Source organism: Staurois parvus, unplaced genomic scaffold (assembly GCF_062004578.1).
Source record: "Staurois parvus isolate SC_StPar_1 unplaced genomic scaffold, SC_StPar_1.0 ptg000222l, whole genome shotgun sequence".
In the NCBI taxonomy this organism is placed as follows: Eukaryota; Metazoa; Chordata; class Amphibia; order Anura; family Ranidae; genus Staurois; species Staurois parvus.
This window is the reverse complement of record NW_028318018.1, coordinates 1,222,696-1,242,965: the sequence shown is the minus strand read 5'-3', so window position 1 is coordinate 1,242,965 and position 20,270 is coordinate 1,222,696. Positions and strand designations below refer to the sequence as shown.

General features: G+C 44.4%; 1 protein-coding gene across 1 annotated transcript in view; it reads right to left on the bottom strand.

Annotated features, from left to right (window-relative positions):
• LOC149460683 (uncharacterized) overlaps positions 1-18,157 on the bottom strand; it is a 54,637-nt gene extending 36,480 nt beyond the window's left edge. Inside the window, exon 1 of the mRNA XM_089679367.1 lies at positions 18,001-18,157. Coding sequence (XP_089535493.1) covers positions 18,001-18,157 — 157 coding nt within the window. The remainder of the gene's footprint in view (positions 1-18,000) is intronic.
• Positions 18,158-20,270: the final 2,113 nt, after the last annotated feature.

The following is a 20,270-nucleotide window of genomic DNA, read 5'->3' as shown; positions in this document are numbered from 1 at the left end:
ACTCAACAGGAGGGAGGGGCCAGGAGCGCCTGTGGGGGACCTGAGAAGAGGAGGATCCAGGCTGCTCTGTGCAAACCCATCACACACAGCAGTAAGTATGACATGTCTGTTTTAAAAGAAAAAAAATGTTGCCTTTACAATCACTTTAAGTCTCATTTACTAATGGACACGACACCCTCCGACACCCACAGACCATAAACAAAGCAAAAGTGACAAATAAATGTGACAGCAAATAACCGACCCAACAACCTGACTATAATACATTGTGTACAATGGAGGGAAGCTGACATACACCGGGCAGAACCAGGACTGGGACTGGGAATCAGGGGAGCAGAGATGGGGGAACAGGATGCAGGAAACCAGAATCAGGGGAAAGTATACAAGATACAGGATGCCGGATCCAGCAGGGAAGCTGCTCACAGGCAGAACACTGAGGCACTGATGAAAACTACGGAGGGATTATATACCTTTCCAGCAGCCAGCATCAGGTGGAGCCTCATTACTGACATCTTCTGTCTGCTGGGAGACACAGCAATGTCTCCTCTCTACTTCCTCCCGCATCACCTCTCACCCAGAGCTTCCTGTCTGTACCTGACATCACTTCCCATCTGTACCTGACACCACTTCCTGCCTGTACCAGACATCACTTCCTGCCTGTACCTGACACCACTTCCCATCTGTACCCAACATCATTTCCCGTCTGTACCTGACATCACTTCCTGTCTGTACCTGACAGCACTTCCCATGTGTACCTGGCATCACTTTCCATCTGTACCTGACATCACTTCCCATTTGTACCTGACATCACTTCCCATCTGTACCTGACATCACTTCCCATCTGTACCTAAAATCACTTCCTGTATGTACCTGACATCACTTCCCATCTGTACCTGACATCACTTCCCGTCTGTACCTGACATCACTTCCCATCTGTACCTGACACCACTTCCTGCCTCTACTAGACATCATTTCCTGTCTGTACCTGACACCACTTCCCATCTGTACCTGACATTATTTTCCGCCTGTACCCGACATCTCTTTTCATCTGTACCTGACATCACTTCCCATCTGTACCTGACATTATTTCTCGTCTGTACCTGATATCACTTCCCATCTGTACCTGACACCACTTCCCGTCTGTACCTGACACCACTTCCTGTCTGTACCTGGCATCACTTCCCATCTGTACCTGACATCACTTCCTGTCTGTAACTGACATCACTTCCTGTATGTACCTGACATCATTTCCCATGTGTACCTGACATCACTTCCCGTATGTACCTGAGATACGGGCTTATTTTATCTCACTGACACCAACAATGGGGCTTATTTTATTTCACTGACACCAACAATGGGGCTTATTTTATCTCACTGACACCAACGAAGGATGTCAAGGAAATCATGCCCATGGTGACTGGGTAACTGGAGATCCATGATTGGTGGAGAAGGAATGAGGGTGGAGCTTTCTCTGAATTCTCTAGAATTCTCATCTGTTGACAATTGATGGACTGATTTGAATTCTGTGTGAAATATATCTGGTTGTTAATGATTGGCCGGAAATCAGGCGGTCACACCCCTAACCGATGACTCCTCATCTGTCGGCAGGTTTCCCCACTGACAGCTGAATGTCCACAAAAGAATTGTCAGCAATTACAAATTGTGGAAAACCCCTCAGAATGTCTCTGAGAAGAAATTATATTTTATCTTCTCTCCAACTCAGACTATATTTGTCTTAGACGTAAGAGGCCCAAAATCCCGAGTCCCTGTCAGGTCTGAGCTCCAGCCGGATACAATCACCTTCTCCACTCACATAGTTTGCTTTTGTAAATGAAGTGAGTACAGAATTGAGGAAAGCGAGGACACCCGGCAACAATGGGATTCTGTCCTATCTCCTGCACCCGGAGCAAATGAACAACATGTACCAGCCTTCCCAGCCCCATCAATGTACACTGTGGAGGCATCTTGTATGTAGACTCTGGATTCAACAAACCAGCAGCCTGGCCATTCAGGAACGTACCATTGTTCAGCTCTGGGGGGGAACAAACATCTCTCATGGAAAGGAGCTCTGGGGAGTCAACAGACCAATCTTTCATCTATACATATGTTTCCATCTATCCACATCACTCCATTCTTTTTCTGGACAAAACCATTATAAATATCAGCGACAGATTTACAAATCTAGGATTTTACAATGAGAACACAATGTCACAAGGGATCTATAAAAGATTTTATCCGGACACAAGAATCTTTTATATTTTACTGAAACCTTAGATAATAAATTACATTTATGTTCCAGAAATTAACTTTACTGTATTTGTAACTGAAATTGTACCTTTCATAAATCATTGCACTAATATTGTGTAAAATAATAAAAATCATAAAACATCAGAACTACTAACAATTTATCCTCTAGTGTGTCTGCTGTTGTGAAGAAATATATATAATATTTGGGGGTTTTAAGTAATTTTAAGGTATAAATGGTCTTTAAAACATAAACAAAAAAATTAAAAATGTCTCCAGGACTCCATGGACCCCTTCATTCCACACAGTCTCCAGGAACCGGGAAACCACAGAGAAACCAAGTGTCCTCCGACTTCCTCTCCAGGCTGGGATGTCCCCCTGGTTGGGTGCCCCCTACAGTAGAAGAAGCAGACTGCACCTGCCTACATCTTCTTTATGCTTTGTCTGATCAGGATGGCGGTCATTTCTCCCTGAACACGGAGCGCCCTAAACACGAGGTAAACGTGGTGCAGCATTGAGCCCCGTCCAGCTGTAGTGTGGATTTTGACAGGCTGCAGGCAGCGGGGCTGGACGCTGTACCTGTGCCTACCAGGTGTATTATAATGCCAGCATTGCACCCACAGGGGCTGGACCCCCCATGTACAAGGGGCCTAAGAGATACCATCAGCTGGTGTCCCATTCCACCAGACCCCTATAACTGGAAGAGGACATGTTTGGGGGGATGTGTTGTAGAAGAACCCAGACCACGGTATTGTGCAGTGAATGTATAATTCAACTTTATTAAATGTGACACTTTAACAACAGAAGAAAAGAGATAAATTGTTGATCTATTTATACCATTTATATAATCTATTCTAAAAAACTGATTAACATATGACACACCCCTCATTAACACAAGCCACGCCCACTTATGTATCCCTCTAAACATCCAAATCCCTGTAAATTCCCAGAAGACACTTTCATCTTTTATCCACAACAAGCTGATTGGGTACAAGAGAACCCCGAGCCCCTCCTGCTCATTCCCACACAACAAGTCCATGTCACCATCTACAAGGTGAGAGGACCTGAAGGAGAACAAGACCATGACCACCAGGACCATCGCCTGACTGAAGCCAAGCTCACATTTCTTTCTAATGCTGCTTCTATGGTCTCCTCAGATACAGATTTGGCAGATGGACATTAGTGGAACCCTTTCACTCCGGCCAATGTAAGGTTTCCATCAGCAGCAGCACGGCCTTATAGCTATAGCACCCGGGGGTTGTCTACATTTGTTAGGCCGACTGTCGGCTTTCTGGTGGAAGTGATTCAGCCGCACTGAAGGTCCTCCCCCCACCAGGTATACTGGGCTCAGCTGTCCCTCCTGCAAGCCCAAGACAGGCATGGTGGGTGTCAGTGGTGAGAGCAGAAGGAGATCAGCAAACATCTGATCTCTGATCTCCCCTTCAGTGAATGGATGTGGGAGGTGGGAGATTATGTCATTTCTGGGTTCAGCGCTGTCATTCTCCAGTCACTATGGTTTGTGAAGGAGCTGATTAGGCATGATCTGTGCTTGAACATCTTTCTCGGGGAACAGAGGTGACATTGGGGGTCTAATAATGTTCTGATGTCTCTTTAAAAAGGACCTGTGACCAGAAATATGTATCATGGGGGGCTATCAACCCCCTATCTGACAGAAGCCATGTTAAGTGAAGAAAAAGATGAAAAAAATTTAAGTAACACTATAAAAATAAAAACCCACAAAACAAATCACACGACACATTTTACATATCATTGCACAAGTGAGAGTGAGAACAATCATTCTGAGGCCATCGTTCACGGATAACTATCTGAACTGATAACCTATAAAGGCTCTTAAAGCGTCACCTTTGAACAATTTTTGGTTCTGAAGTTTGTCACCATTTCACAAGTACACACAGTTTGTAAAGTTTGACATGTTTGGTATCTATATACTTGATGCCAACCCCATATTTTATATTTCACCAAACAAATTGGGTCATATATTGTGTTCTTTGTGCACTAACATTATCTTTTTTTTACAGAAAATATGAATTTGATAAACAGCTGTACTAATATTCTGTGACATGAAAAATGGCAATTACCACCATTATATTCTCCAGAGTCTCTGCTTTCAGATAATAAAAGAAATGTTTGGGGTTTAACTAATCATATGGCCTGAAATGTGAATTTAACTAAAAACAAAAGCAAAATAAACTCTGGCAGTGAAAGAAAATACAGCAATATATAACATTTCAAAATCAAAACTATGATAGCAACTAATGGCTTAAGAAGCAAACCCACCATATTACTCAACCAGGTTCCAACTAAACCCATCCAAAACATTGGATCCCACCTCCTCCCACCCAGGTTCCTGTTGGAACTCCTTTACCTTGTGTAGATATCTCCTTCTGAGATCCTCATTATCTAATATAAACGTACAACACTCTCCATCTGACACCATTTGTAGACTCCACCTTGGTCTGCCAAGAGATAGTCAGCTGCCATGCAGTTCTGTGACACCATCTTAGGTGGTGGAGCCACTTCTGCTGTCAGCTCTGCTATAACATCAATGGTGTCATTGGTTATCTGATCCATGACTCCAGTACTCCGGTCCATCTTACTTATCTTAGATTCCCCATCTCGTCTATGAAGGGCTCACTGCATAAAGCATCTCCAATCCAGAGAAAATGTTTCTTCTCACTGGAAGGCCAGGGGAGTATTGGGAGAAATTGAGGCTTTCCCTTACAGATATGGGGGGGAGGGGCAACATAACCTAAAGTACGGCTATAGGTGGAATTGAAGGGAAGACATTTTAGGGTGCTCCTTCCACACAAGCAGCAAATGTTATCTTGAAGGACTAGGAATCCATTGGACCAATGGGGATTAAACATTCTGCAATTACATTGAGAAACCATGAAATGTTACTGGCCTGTGATTTGCTCTCCTATTGTTAGTGAAGTAAATGAGACTCCCCTTGTCCGTGCCATTAATGGAATTTCAGAAACCATATAAAATGTTTCTTCCAAATCCAAAAAGTTGACCCCCTTGGGAAAGTACCCATCCTACTATTCCTGATATGAGTTTGTAGTCCCTGCTATACAGGAAACATGTGGGCAATCATTTACACCTTTTACAGCAGGACAGTAAATATCAGAACACAATTCAAACATCTGAATGTGTAATGCAATCTGTCATTAGCATTCCCAGAGTTCCCTCTGCAACATAGTTGTATCAGCTGTTGGTCTTGTCTGTAGATCTGTTATTTCCCCACCTTCTGTAACAGGGTGACAACCCTGATCATTCTGCAGGAACATTACACAGCAGTGTTGTCACCCTGTACAGGGAAGTCTTAGATAGATTATAAGTAAGACACACAACAAGTAAAGTCCAACTCCAGCTAACGCTTCTACAGCAGTTACAGCAACAGGATTTCTATAAGGTTCAACCCCCCATATGAATGGAAGATGACAGTTGTAAGCACCCCCAGAACTGTTATATGGTGTTTCCCAACCCCCCTAACTTTCATTTTTGCCAAATAGCTTGGCCTTCTACAGGAAGCAGAAAAAATCAGATCTACTGAGAGGGTCAACAGGTAATAAAAATATTACAAGGGGAGACTTGGAAAAACAAAACCATTTATGCTAATGACAGATTCCACCATTTATGTAATTATTGATTTTTCCCATTGTTACACTTTAGTGCCGATGTCTTAGCATTTCCAGGAATAATTAGCACTCTTTGCACACTTTGCCCCAAAAAGGGACCCGTTCATTCAGAGTCATTAAGGTGAACCCCAATAAGAGGAATTTCAGTCTCCCAGAAGAAGTGGTAGGAATATGACCGCACACTTAGCACTTTGTAAGCTCAGATCTCTTGCAGTTGTACCGTGTGAATAGTTTATGGAGATGAGCAATAGCTGGACAAAAAAAAAAAGATAACAAGGACATCCAATCTTCACCTGATAGAATCCCTTTTGAGAAAACCAGATGAAACATAAGTGGCCAGCTGGGATTAGGTGATACTGTTGAATACATCCCCTAAAACAGCATTAACTCCGTGTTGGAAGGCCTACACCAGCTTAAGAAGTTACTCTCTAACCAAACATAGACCTCTATCTGGCTGGTATCTCAGCTATAGACCTGCCTGCAAAGATGTCATCTATGAGAGGAGATGGAACATGGAAAGGAGGCATTGATCATGGGAGAGGAGGTGGAACATGTAATGGGAGGTGTGGACAAGGTGGGCTTAGCTGGAGCCCTCAAGCCTAGCTTATGATGTATCAATTCTCAAAAGAACCTGGAATGGACTCTCCTAATGAGGTTTCAGAGGAGTGGCAAGAAGCCATTGGACCCCATCCTAGACTCTGGTACTGAGGCAATGTTGGTCATGTATTGGTTGGTCAGATTCTGGCAATGAAGAAAACACATGGGAACATAGCTCAGTTAGTGAATGATGAAAATGCATTACATGTTCAGTCAATGCTCCATAAAAAAGGATAAAGATGAGAATGATGAGGAAAACAGTTCAGTCATTGCTGCTTATCTGAAGAAATGTCCAAAGGTAAAATATTCACAGGCCTTCTAGGTGTGTTTCTGATGGACATAATCACTAAACCCAATGAATCTGATCATTAGAGTCCTGTTTGTTCAAAGTTTTTTTTTTTAAGTAGCATCGTGTCTTCCTTAGTTTGTGGGAAGACATTGGGCCTGTGAACCTAATGGGACAGCTGTGACTTTTTTAATATTGCCCCTTCTTCTGGAGTTTCCTCTATGCAGCTCAAGCTTGTGAATCCTCTGGTGACAGATTAGCCCGGCATTACCTGTAAAAGCTTTGCCACATTCTGAACATTGATATGGCTTCTCTCCAGTATGAACCCTCTCATGTATGACAAGGTTTCCTCTCCATTTAAAAGTTTTATCACATTCAGAACACTGATATGGCTGCTCTCCAGTGTGGATCCTCTGGTGTATTATAAGATCTGATTTATGTGTAAAAGCTTTGTCACATTCAGAACACTGATGTGGTTTCTCTCCAGTGTGGATCCTCTGGTGTGTGATAAGATCTGACTTCCATGTAAAAGCTTTGTCACATTCAGAACACTGATATGACTTCTCTCCAGTGTGAATCCTCTGGTGTGCTATGAGAACTGACTTCTGTGTAAAAGTTTTATCACATTCAGAACACTGATGTGGTTTCTCTCCAGTGTGAATCCTCTGGTGTATGATAAGATCTGATTTATGTGTAAAAGCTTTGTCACATTCAGAACACTGATGTGGTTTCTCTCCAGTGTGGATCCTCTGGTGTGTGATAAGATGTGACTTCCATGTAAAAGCTTTGTCACATTCAGAACACTGATATGACTTCTCTCCAGTGTGAATCCTCTGGTGTGTGATAAGATGTGACTTCCATGTAAAAGTTTTGTCACATTCAGAACACTGATGTGGTTTCTCTCCAGTGTGGATCCTCTGGTGTGATATAAGATATGACTTCTGTGTAAAAGCTTTGTCACATTCAGAACATTGATATGGCTTCTCTCCAGTGTGCATCCTCCGGTGTATGATAAGATGTGACTTCTGTGTAAAAGCTTTGTCACATTCAGAACACTGATATGACTTCTCTCCAGTGTGAATCCTCTGGTGTATGAAAAGATTCGACTTCCGTGTAAAAGTTTTGTCACATTCAGAACACTGATATGGCTGCTCCCCAGTGTGGATCCTCTGGTGTGTGATAAGATGTGACTTCCTTGTAAAAGCTTTGTCACATTCAGAACACTGATATGGCTTCTCTCCAGTGTGAATCCTCTGGTGTATGATAAGATGTGACTTCCATGTAAAAGCTTTGTCACATTCAGAACACTGATATGGCTTCCCTCCAGTGTGAACCTTCTGGTGTGTGCTATGTTTTGCCTCCATTGTAAAATCTTTGTCACGTTCCAAACAAGAAATCACTTGAAATGACTCCTCTTATGTATACATGGGTTGGACTTTACTGTAAAGCAATTGTCACTTCCAGAACACTGAAATGACTTTTCTCATGTTATCCTCTGAGGTTGGATCAGTGTTGAAGAGGACCCAAAGCACTTATGACATTTAGAACACGGATATGACTTGTGTCCTGTGTGACTCCTCCAATGAACTGCAATAAAAACTTTCAGTCAATTAAGACACCCAGATGTTTGGTTTCCCATGTGACTGAGTTGTATTCATGAAGACCAGCATGACCAAAAACGTGGCTCATCAATCCACCTGTACAAAAAAAATAAAAATCAGAATTCTATATAAAGAGCTAAAGTTTTTTTTTATTTTTAATGATCATTATTAAATATATCTTATATATCATCGCAGGCTGTGTCAGCATTATGGTTGTCCTCAAAGGGCCAGTTGTAACTGTAAGACTAGATGTCCAGAGCACCTCACCCCCATTACATCAGATGCCAAGAACCCCACACCCTCCCTAACATCACCGTGCACCTCCTTTGGGGGCAGAGCGGGAAAGCAGAAAGTGCAGGGTCTGGAGGAGGACCAGAGGAGGAGTGGAGTCAATTACCAGAGTCTGCTGAATGCTGAGACCAAGGGAGGTGGAGATGAGGGGATGCTGCAGCTGCACTGAGAAGTACAGGATTTGGCAGAGGAGTTCTTTTCTCCTCTCTGCTGCCGACTCCTGAGACAAGGTGGGGGAGGAGACAAGGGGGTACCTGCAGGAGAGGTGCAAGGGCTACATGAAATAACCTGGATGGCAGGATCCGGATACAGGTGTTTGACACCTGTGTTATATATATATAGAAAGCATATGTACATCATCATTTGTATATATATATATCAGTGATGGCGAACCTTTTTGAGCCCGAATGCCCAAACTGACATAAAAAAGTTGGTTTTGTGTTGCAAAGTGCCAACACTGGAATTAATCACTTGCCTACCGGGCACTTCTACCCCCTTCCTGCCCAGGACAATTTTCAGCTTTCAGTGCTGTTGCACTTAACAATGACAATTGTGCGGTCATGCAACACTGTAACCATATGCAATTTTTAGCATTTTTTTTCACACAAATAGAGCTTTTTTTGGTGGTATTTAATCACCACTGGGTGTTTTATTTTTTGCACTATAAATTAAAAAAGAGCAAAAAATTAAAAACATAAAAGGTTTCCTTTGCTTCTATTCTAAAATTTTGCAAACAGGTAATGTTTCTTCTTTGATGTGCGTTGGTGAGGCTGCACTGATAGGCAGCACTGATGGGCATTGATGAGGCGGCACAGATAGGTAGCACTGATGAGGCGGCACTGGTGATGCACTGATATGCAGGAAATGATTGGCACTGATAAGCGGCACTGACTGATAGCACCAACTGGAGGCACTGACAGACGGCACTGACTGGCGGAACTGCTGGGCATCATTGATGGGTGGCACTGATGGGCAGCACTGATGGGCGGCACTGATGGGCGGCACTGACAAGTGGCACTGCTGGGCAGCACTGACAGGCGACACCGCTGGGCACTGATGGGTGACACTTCTGGATGACACTGCATAGCGGCATTGCTGGGCACTGCTGAATGGCACAGATAATCAGTGCTCCGATTATTAGTGCAGATTTCCCCTGTCACATTTGCTGGTTATCTGCAGTACTTTCTTCAATCTGTGACAGCGTGCAGCCGATAACCAGAAACTCTATTTACACTGTGATCAGCTGTGTCATTGGATACAGTTGATCACGTGGTAAAAGGCTGCTGTGATTGGCCTTTTACCTTATCACGTGATCAGCTGTATCCGTAGGACACAGCGATCACTGGCAGCGCAGGGTGTGTGCCACTGGGTTCGCGTTGTGGGACGCCCTCCCAGAACTAGACAACCGTGCTGTAGCATGGTTGGCAAGCAGTTAACCACTTGCCTACAGAGCACTTCTACCCCCTTCCTGCCTACAGAGCACTTCTACCCCCTTCCTGCCTACAGGGCACTTCTACCCCCTTCCTGCCTACCGGGCACTTCTACCCCCTTCCTGCCTACTGGACACTTCTGCCCCCTTCCTGCCTACCGGGCACTTCTGCCCCCTTCCTGCCCACAGGGCACTTCTGCCCCCTTCCTGCCCACAGGGCACTTCTGCCCCCTTCCTGCCTACAGGGCACTTCTGCCCCCTTCCTGCCCACCAGGCACTTCTACCCCCTTCCTGCCCACAGGGCACTTCTACCCCCTTCCTGCCTACAGGACACTTCTATCCCCTTCCATCCTACAGGGCACTTCTACCCCCTTCCTGCCTACCGGGCACTTCTACCCCCTTATTTACCAGGCCAATTTTCAGCTGTCAGCGCTGTCGCACTTTGATTGACAATTGCGCGGTCATGCAAGGTTGTACAATTGTTTTGATTATAACATTTTTCAAACAGGTAATTTTTCTCCTTCACTGATGTGCGTTGATGAGGTAGCACTGATGGGCACTGATAGGCGGCATTGATAGGCGGCACTAATGAGGTGGCACGGATAGGCGGTACTGATAGGCAGCACTAATGAGGTGTCACAAATAGGTGGCGCTGATTGGTGGCACTGATAGGCGACACTGATAATGGGTACTGATAGACAGCACTGATAGGTGGCACTGACTGACATCACTGCTGGGCACTGACTGGCACAACCACTGGGCATTGACTGGTGGCACTGACTGGCAGCACTGCTGGGCTGCACCGATGGGCACTGGTGGGTGGCACTGGTGGGTGGCACTACTGGGCACAGACAGGTGGCACTTCTGGGCACAGGTAGGCGGCACAGGAGGGCACAGGTGGGTGCATTGCTGGGCACAGGTGGGTGCATTGCTGGGCACAGGTGGGCGGAACTTGTGTGTGGCACTGCTGGGCACGGATCATCACTGATGATCAGTGCCCTGATGATTGGTGCTGATCCTCGCTCTGACAACTGCCGGTTTTCGGCAGTACTTTCCTCACGATCTGACACCGTGAGGAAAGTGCAGCCGAAAACCGGCATTTGCATTTCCCGGTGATCAGCGTGTCATTGGACACGGCTGATCACGTGGTAAAAGGCCGCTGTGATTGGCCTTTTACCACGTCACGTGATCAGCTGCGCCCGGTGCGCGCCCCTAGGGGTGCGCAGGAGAGCGCATTCTGGGAGGACGTCATATTACGCCCTCCCAGAACTGGCCGGCCGCAGTGCAGCCGTCATTCGGCTATCTGCGGTCGGCAAGTAGTTAATCTCACCTCTGGCAGTGTCTGTGTAGCTTCCAACCCAGCAGCTCATTCCCATCCACGCTGAACACGTCGCCCCTGGCCCGGAGCAGTGTGGGAGCCTCTTCCTCTCTTCCACGCCCATCCCCGCTACATCACCCCTGGTGCCAGATCCGCATAGGAGCCGTTTCCTCTCATCCATGCCCACCCTGGCCCCAGAGACATGTGGGAGATGTAGTTCGATGGGGGTCCAGTGTGGACGAGATCTGGATGGCCAGTCACTGTGCGTGGTCCGTGTGTGCTCATCTTCCTCTTCTTCCTGGCGTGCCCACTGAGATGGCTCTGCGTGCCATAGGTTCACCATCACTGATATATATATATATATATATATATATATAATATTTTTTTTTAATTAAACTAAATTGTATTATTTAAGTTTTTAAGTGCACACAGTATATCCAACATCCAGCCCAGACAATGGAGTCATACATTCTAATGTATAAGCAGTTGTGACAATGTTACAGATCATACAGAACAATAACTTGCTTTGTCTCTGGTGTCACTTTTACTTTCTATAAACAAATGAAAAGAGAAAAAAGAAGCAACGTAGAACAATTCACCTGTACATGGCAAGTAACTCTCTCCAGTACATACATAGAGAGCTGACACCGTTCAAGTAGGCCTGTGTCTACAGGATCATACACCAAGTATCGGCCTCCAATGTAGTTACCATTTAGTAGGGTACAGTTGGCTGGTCCATTTTTAGGGGTCTAAAAAAGTTAAACGTATAAAAACCTATGACAAATGAAGTATGGGGAGTGAGTACCGGAGTATCCAGCCAGTTCTGCCAGAGAGCCATAAGTCTCCTAGGAGAAGTTAGGTTTTCATGTATTATTATGGAGTTCACCTGCTCAATCCATGCCTGGTGGGAGTATGAGTTGCTAACCAGAATGCTTGGATTCGATTTGCAGGTTCTTTCAGAAAGTACATCTAAGGATCCAAAAATTACAAGCTTAATCTCTACTAGGGAGAGACTTTGTTCAATTAAAAGAAAAACTTCAAAGACAAGTGAGAAAATGTAAATGAGCAGCTGAGAGAAGAGCTAAAAACACTAAAAATACCCCCAAAGATCTATCCTAGAAATTCAGTCTAAAATGTAACAATTACACCAAGAAAACCCTCAACTGAGGGAAGAGATAATGACACCAAAGATACAAATGGAGCTCAACAATCAGGAAAGAGAATCAAAGAGGATGATTTATACAAAGTACCCATCAAGGAACAACAGACCGGTGAGACCAATCAGCTTCCGAAATGTAACAAGACAAAGACCAGCAATAGCCAAGACAACTCTACTAATCCTGAGACCACAAATAGTGATGGCCGAACACCCCCCTGTTCAGGTCGCGGTCAAACATCCGAACCTACAGAATGTTCTACAGTGAATGTCGAACACGAAGAACTGAGAGGTGTCTTACCGCATCTGAGTATGAAGATTCCGCTCAGTTACTAATATCCGGCATGAGTTATGTGATGAAGTCACGCGGTATTTTAGTAGTGAGACATTCATTCATGTTCCTGGTGTCAGTGGGGCTTCCTGCCGACAGCTGAATGTCAAAAGAATTGTCAGCACTGCCCAGCAATTAAAAAAAAAACAAGCCCATCGAGACTGGTATGGATTTTGAGAGGAACCTTCCATGACAATTTTTTTTTAACCATTTCCATACCGGGCACTTTTACCCCCTTCCTGCCCAGGCCATTTTTCAGGTTTCAGCGCTCTCACACTTTGAATGACAATTGCGCGGTCATACAACATTGTACCCAAACTAAAACGTTATCATTTTCTTCACACAACTAGAGCTTTCTTCTGGTGGTATTTAATCACTGCTGCGGTTTTTGTTTTTTAGCTAAATTAACGAAAATTTTTTTTGAAAAAACACATTTTTCTTTGTTTCTGTTATAAAAGTTTGCAAATAAATAATTGTTCTTCATACATTTAGGCCGAGATGTATTCTGCTACATGTCTTTGGTGAAAATAACCCAAATTAGGATGTATTTTTTAGTTTGTAGGAAAGTTATAGAGTTTACAAACTATGGTATAGATCTGAACATTGATCAATCCTGAAGTACTGACAGCCAATCTAATTTCTTGAGGTCCAAGAATGTCAGAACAGTACAGATATCCCCCCAAATGTCAGGACAGTACAGATATCCCCCAAATGTCAGGACGGTACAGATATCCCCCAAATGTCAGGACGGTACAGATATCCCCCAAATGTCAGAACGGTACAGATATCCCCCAAATGTCAGGACAGTACAGATATCCCCCAAATGTCAGGACGGTACAGATATCCCCCAAATGTCAGGACGGTACAGATATCCCCCAAATGTCAGGACAGTACAGATATCCCCCCAAATGTCAGGACAGTACAGATATCCCCCAAATGTCAAGACAGTACAGATATCCCCCAAATGTAAGGACAGTACAGATATCCCCCCAAATGACCCCTTTTTGCAGAGTAGACAGTCCAACGTACTTCATAAGAGGAATGGTGAGTTTTTTGACGTTGTATTTTTTTTGTCAGAATTTTTTGGAAAATGAAGAAATTAAAAAAAATTATTTTCACTATTTTATTTTACATACTGTCACCAGTGCAGTACAGCGTCATCATATAACTGGCATGGCAATGATCAGGGACACTGACTGGTGACAGTATGAAAAAAAAATATATATATATATTTTTTTTTATTAGTTTTAATTTTTTATTACATTTTTTTCCTTTTTTAATATTTTTTTTTCTTATTTCACTATGTCCAAAGTAGTATAATGTTAGCATAGTAACATTGTACTACTTTGGGGAAGTGATCAGTATTTTGTTTTTTGGTATTTTTTTTTACACAATTTGCTTATAGCAAATAATTACTTTGCTATAAGCAAGCATTTACCTGAATGACATCGATTCATTCAGGGTTTTTTTTTTGTACTTAGCTGTGATTTGGCCACAGCTAATCACTTGACATGTGCATGTGATCGCTCTGACCATTCACAGCTAGACACTAGTATACAATGGATGGCATGAATGAAGCCATCCATTGTATACAACTGTCATGTAAAGTTCTGTGATTGGTCACAGCAGGTCACATGGTACCAGCAACTGGGGCTGGTACACAGATCTGTCATCGGCCATGTTCGAGGTACACGGCCGGTGACAGATAGCTCCGCTGTGCGCTCTGCAAGTGCAAAAACTGTGCATGTGTGGGAGGACGCCATATGGCTTCCACCCGGAAATCTACAGCCTTTTTCTGGCCACCAAACGGCTATTGGCCGGATGGCTATTGGTTAAAAATGGCATGGGGGCCCCCCAAAATCCATACCAGACCCTTATCTGAGTATGCAGCCCGGCAGGTCAGGAAAGGGGTGGTGAGCGTCCCCCTTCCTGAACCATACCAGGATACATGCCCTCGGCATGGAGGGGTGCCTTGGGCCAGGAGCCCCCCAAAGCACCTTGTCTACATATTGATGGGGACAAGGGCCTCTTTCCGACATCCGTAGCCTGTGGTTGTGGGGGTCTGTAGCCTGGGGGGCTTATTGGAATCTGGAAGCCCCCTTTAACAAGGGGGCCCCAAGATCCCGGCCCCCTCCTATATGGTACTGCTACCCATTCACAAAAAAAAGTGTAGTGTAAAAAGTGATAGGAGTCAGTCTTTGACCAGTCCTTTATTAAAAATAAACATTTTAAAAAATGTCCCCCAAAGTAGATCCAACGTCAATCACGATCCTGCCACCAACGCTACCCAAAAAAGGGGAAAAAAGCTCTGCTTGTGATGCTGGCTCCTGGCTGTCTGACAGCTGGGGCCGTGACAACAGTTTTTATATACCCCGCCCCCTTGTGACATCACCACACACTGTGATTGGTCAAAGTATTACACCTGACTTGTGGTTAGGTGCATTGCTTTGTCCAATCACAATGCATTGTCAGGGCGCAGTGCATTGTGGGGCATGGTGGGCAAACAGCCCACTGAACACCCGTACTATTTATGTTTGCTGAACACATGAACGGCCCATGTTCAAATCAAACTTAGGTTCAACTCGAACATGAAGCCCATCCCTACAAACAATCATCAAACCACAAGAACAGCCAACAAACTCCGGATTCTTTTTGTTATTAATAGACTCCAATGGGAAATATCTAAACACCAAACGGCTCTTCCCAGGAACAAGACAACAAAATTCAAGTCCAACAACTGAACAAGCGATAGGAGTCATCAATGATCCGTATTTCACCAACCCCAAACATATCATCATACACACCGACCCAAACATATCATCATACACACCGACCCAAACATATCATCATACACACCGACCCAAACATATCATCATACACACCGACCCAAACATATCATCATACACACCGACCCAAACATATCATCATACACACCGACCCAAACGTATCATCATACACACCGACCCAAACATATCATCATACACACCGACCCAAACGTATCATCATACACACCGACCCAAACGTATCATCATACACACCGACCCAAACATATCATCATACACACCGACCCAAACATATCATCATACACACCGACCCAAACATATCATCATACACACCGACCCAAACATATCATCATACACACCGACCCAAACATATCATCATACACACCGACCCAAACATCCTCCAGGGACAAAAGGAAGCCTCTGAGAATAAACTATTACAACTAACAGAGACCGCACAACAAAAATGTCCTCACTCCAACATCATACTGTCCTCCCTAATTCCAAGGATGGACATAACAAACAATAGAAAACTCAGCGAATCAACACAGAGCTGGCAGATAAAACCAGGTCAGAGCCTACCATTCACCTGACACAACATCATTCCATCATGACCCAACACCTCTATGACTACAAACACCTCAACTAACAAGGGGGAGTCAACTAGCAAGAGAACTCAAAGACATTGTACTGAATGGAACTCACAACCCGGGATCTGGCACAAACCATCTCAATGGGGCTGATTTACTAAAACTGGAGTGTGCAAAATCTGGGGCAGCTGTGCATGGGAGCCAATCAGGTTCTGACTTCAGCTTGTTCAATTAAGCTTTGACATAAAACCTGGAAGCTGATTGGTTCCTATGCAGAGCTGCACCAGACTTATCAGCTGGCTTCAATGTTATATCTCCCCTTGCTGCTAATGATGGCAATGCACCTTTCTCCTCAATGGTCCCATTATTAGGATATGACCCCAGAGTTCCTGATCATAGACTGTCATACGTCACCATCTTTATCATCCAAATGAAGGAACATTTCTGCTGCTGCATATGTAGTGGGTGGTGGAAACTTCCATTTTGTCTGCAAACCTCAGACAGACCTACTCAGTGGTGTGACTACAGATGATCCCTCAATATCACCTCTCCAAGAATAATGTCCCTTCAATCTAATATTCCTAAAACATCTATACAAGTCCTGTGCCAACAACAACTTCTTCATGATACCTTTAGGGCTGAAGCCCCAACCTTTCCCCAGAAGGTCCATCTTACCCGATGTCAGTCCAGCTGAGGAGAAAGTGACAATTCTGTCTATTTCTGTTGATGATGAATCATCTGTTGGGATGGTTGGATGAGTGGGAGATCCCTTGTTGCAGCGTTGATGTTTCCTACCTCCCCTGTGGCCGGATCTCTGCTGTTTCCTTGATTCTGATGTACAATACGAGGCCGGAGTTGTCCCTCTATAGATCCTAATAAAGTGCCTCCAGCAGAGGAGGGAAGTGATGGGTCAGAGGCTGTAGAAGAAGCTCTAGTGAGCAGTCTAGATGGACGAGGTGAGTCTTGTGTAGGTGGTGCTCCAAGAGTACGCCTGATTAGTAGACGGTTAGATGTTGGACTCCTTCAGCTGCTCGGCTGACAATGCAGACTGCAGTGTAGACTCCACCTCTGTGATCTGTACAGCCAGAGCAGCTTCTTCCTTCTGGAGAAATTAAACTCCGAGAACAATGGAGCTTTTGTTTAGGACTTGTGTAAACAGACCATTGAACTCCTCCCTGTCCACAAACAAAGCTGGGGGCAGTTTACCTCCTAGCCCCCGCATAATAAGCTGTGCTTTCTAAGGTTCAGCTAAAGCTATCTTTTTACATAGACAAGCCAGTTGTCTCTTTTGGAACTTCTCAGGAGGACTTTGATCTGGTGTCATTTACCCAAAAAACCCTTCCCCTCCTCCACTAAGAACACCCCCTTCTCCCCTATAGAGGACCCCCCTCCCCCACTAAAGACATCCTCTCCACTGAAGATACTCCATTCCTCTCTTTTCCTCCTCTGAAGACACCCCTTCCCCTCCTTTCCTGCACTGGGGACAGCCTTCCCCTTCTGAGGACACTCTCTCCCTTAGTGTTGTCACCCCTCCCCCACTCAAGACACTCTTTCCACTGAGATCACCCCCTCCAGTTTAAGAAGCTCCGAGTAGTTTTGGTTATTAAGGATACGTGTGAATGTGGTAAAACCTTGAGATTGGAAATAATATTTGGCCTTGCTCCACATTCTGTCAATCAGTGCTAGAGTGGGGAACTGTGCTAGGGCTTTGAACTCACCTGCTTCCAGGCATTCCACTAAATGATCTGTGGACACAATCCTTAGAAGAAGTGAACTGACCGGGTCTGGGTGTGGATTGTCCTGCCAGGCTGAAAAGTGTTGTAACTGGGCCACAATATGATAAAGAGAAGGATTGGGAACCTCAGGGCCTCCCATATCTTTAGCCTCCTGTAGAGTTTCTAGTTCAATCCGAGGCGTGGCATCCACCAGATTAAGGAGCCAAACACCATATCAAATCTTCTAAAGATCCGTATAGGAATCCAAACAGGGACGTTGTGCAGAATATAAAGTCATTGAGGGGCCCAGATCATTCTGATGAAGTTACACCTCCCTACCACGGATCGAGGGAGTTTAGTCCAGCTAGTTGTTTTCTGTTGAAATGTTTTAATTAATGGAAGTCAGTTTAGATCTGTATATTCGATAGAGTGGGGTGAATGATAATACCCAGATATATAAAGGAGGCCACTATTTCCATCCTCACAGCTTCAGGTGGTATGGGATGTGTAAGGGTGTCCAGTGGGAGAAGGGTGGACTTATCCCAATTTATTGAGAAGCCGGAGAAGGAGCCAAATTCACTGATTAATGTCATTAGGTGTGTCAATGAGGCAAATGTATCACCCAAAAACAGAAGGGTGTCATCACCATAGAAAACTACTTTCTCCATCTGCTCTCCTCTACAAAAACCATTTACCCGGATCCTCTCCAATGGCAGCCACCAGAGGTTCTATCACTATAGCGAATAACAGCGGGGAGAGAGGACAGCCCTGCCGTGTCCCTCTGCCTAGTGTGAATGAGATGGACAGGGCATTGTTAACCCGAATGCGGGCCGACGGGGCACGATAGAATCATTGAATCCATGAAATGAAAGTGTCCCCCAGGGTTACATTTCACAAGGACTTGCCAAAGGTATCTCCATTCTACACAGCCAAACACCTTAGCAGCATCGGGAGACAAAATCACCGTCACCCATATTATCAGAAGGGATTTGAAGGTTAAGATAAAGCCTATGACTATTGATTGCTGTTAGAGATGAGCGAATAATTCAAAAATTCGATTCGGCTGATTCGGCGAATTTCAGGAAGAAATTCGATTCGATGCGAATTTATTCGCTACGAAGTTAACTTATAAAAAGGGTTTCTAGGCTTCAGAGAGCCTTTAAATTAGTGCAGAACACTGTACCTTTAATTTAAATGCCCTTGGAGATGAGGAAGGAGAAGGAGAAGGAGAAGGATGAGAAGAAGGAGAAGGATGAGAAGAAGGAGAAGGATGAGAAGAAGGAGAAGGATGAGAAGAAGGAGAAGGATGAGAAGAAGGAGAAGGAGAAGGATGAGAAGAAGGAGAAGGAGAAGGAGAAGAAGGATGAGAAGAAGGAGAAGGATGAGAATATGGAGAAGGAGAAGGATGAGAAGAAGGAGAAGGATGAGAAGAAGGAGAAGGAGAAGGATGAGAAGAAGGAGAAGGATGAGAAGAAGGAGAAGGATGAGAAGAAGGATGAGAAGAAGGATGAGAAGAAGGATGAGAAGAAGGATGAGAAGAAGGATGAGAAGAAGGAGAAGGATGAGAAGGATGAGAAGAAGGATGAGAAGAAGGAGAAGGATGAGAAGAAGGATGAGAAGAAGGAGAAGGATAAGAAGGAGAAGGATGAGAAGAAGGAGAAGGATGAGAAGAAGGATGAGAAGAAGAAGGATGAGAAGAAGGAGAAGGATGAGAAGGAGAAGGATGAGAAGAAGGATGAGAAGAAGGAGAAGGATGAGAAGAAGGACAGTTCTGTGACAGTTTCTGTCTATTTCTGACAGTTCTGGGACATTCACTCCATACAGCGGTTGAAACATTGTATCTATTTGTTTCCATAATTGACATTCTGCAGATACACTTAGAGGAGCGCTGCAGATACACTTTTTGCCGGCTTGGAATTATTCTTATTTTCATCCTACTTCTTCTTCTTCTTCATCCTCAAAAGAAGAAGAAGAGGATGAGGATGAAGAGGAAGAAGAAGTAGGATGAAAATAAGAATAATTCCAAGCCGGCAAAAAGTGTATCTGCAGAGCTCCTCTATTTCTGACAGTTCTCTGACAGCTCCTTCACATGTACAGCGGTTGAAACATCTGTTTCCGAATAAAAACATCTGTATCCTAAATGGAAACTAATAGATACAATGTTTCAACCGCTGTACATGTGAAGGAACTGTCAGAGAAATGTCAGAAATAGCGGAGCTCTCTGCAGGGACACTTTTTCCGGCTGATCGGGAAAAATCCGATTCGCGCACCCG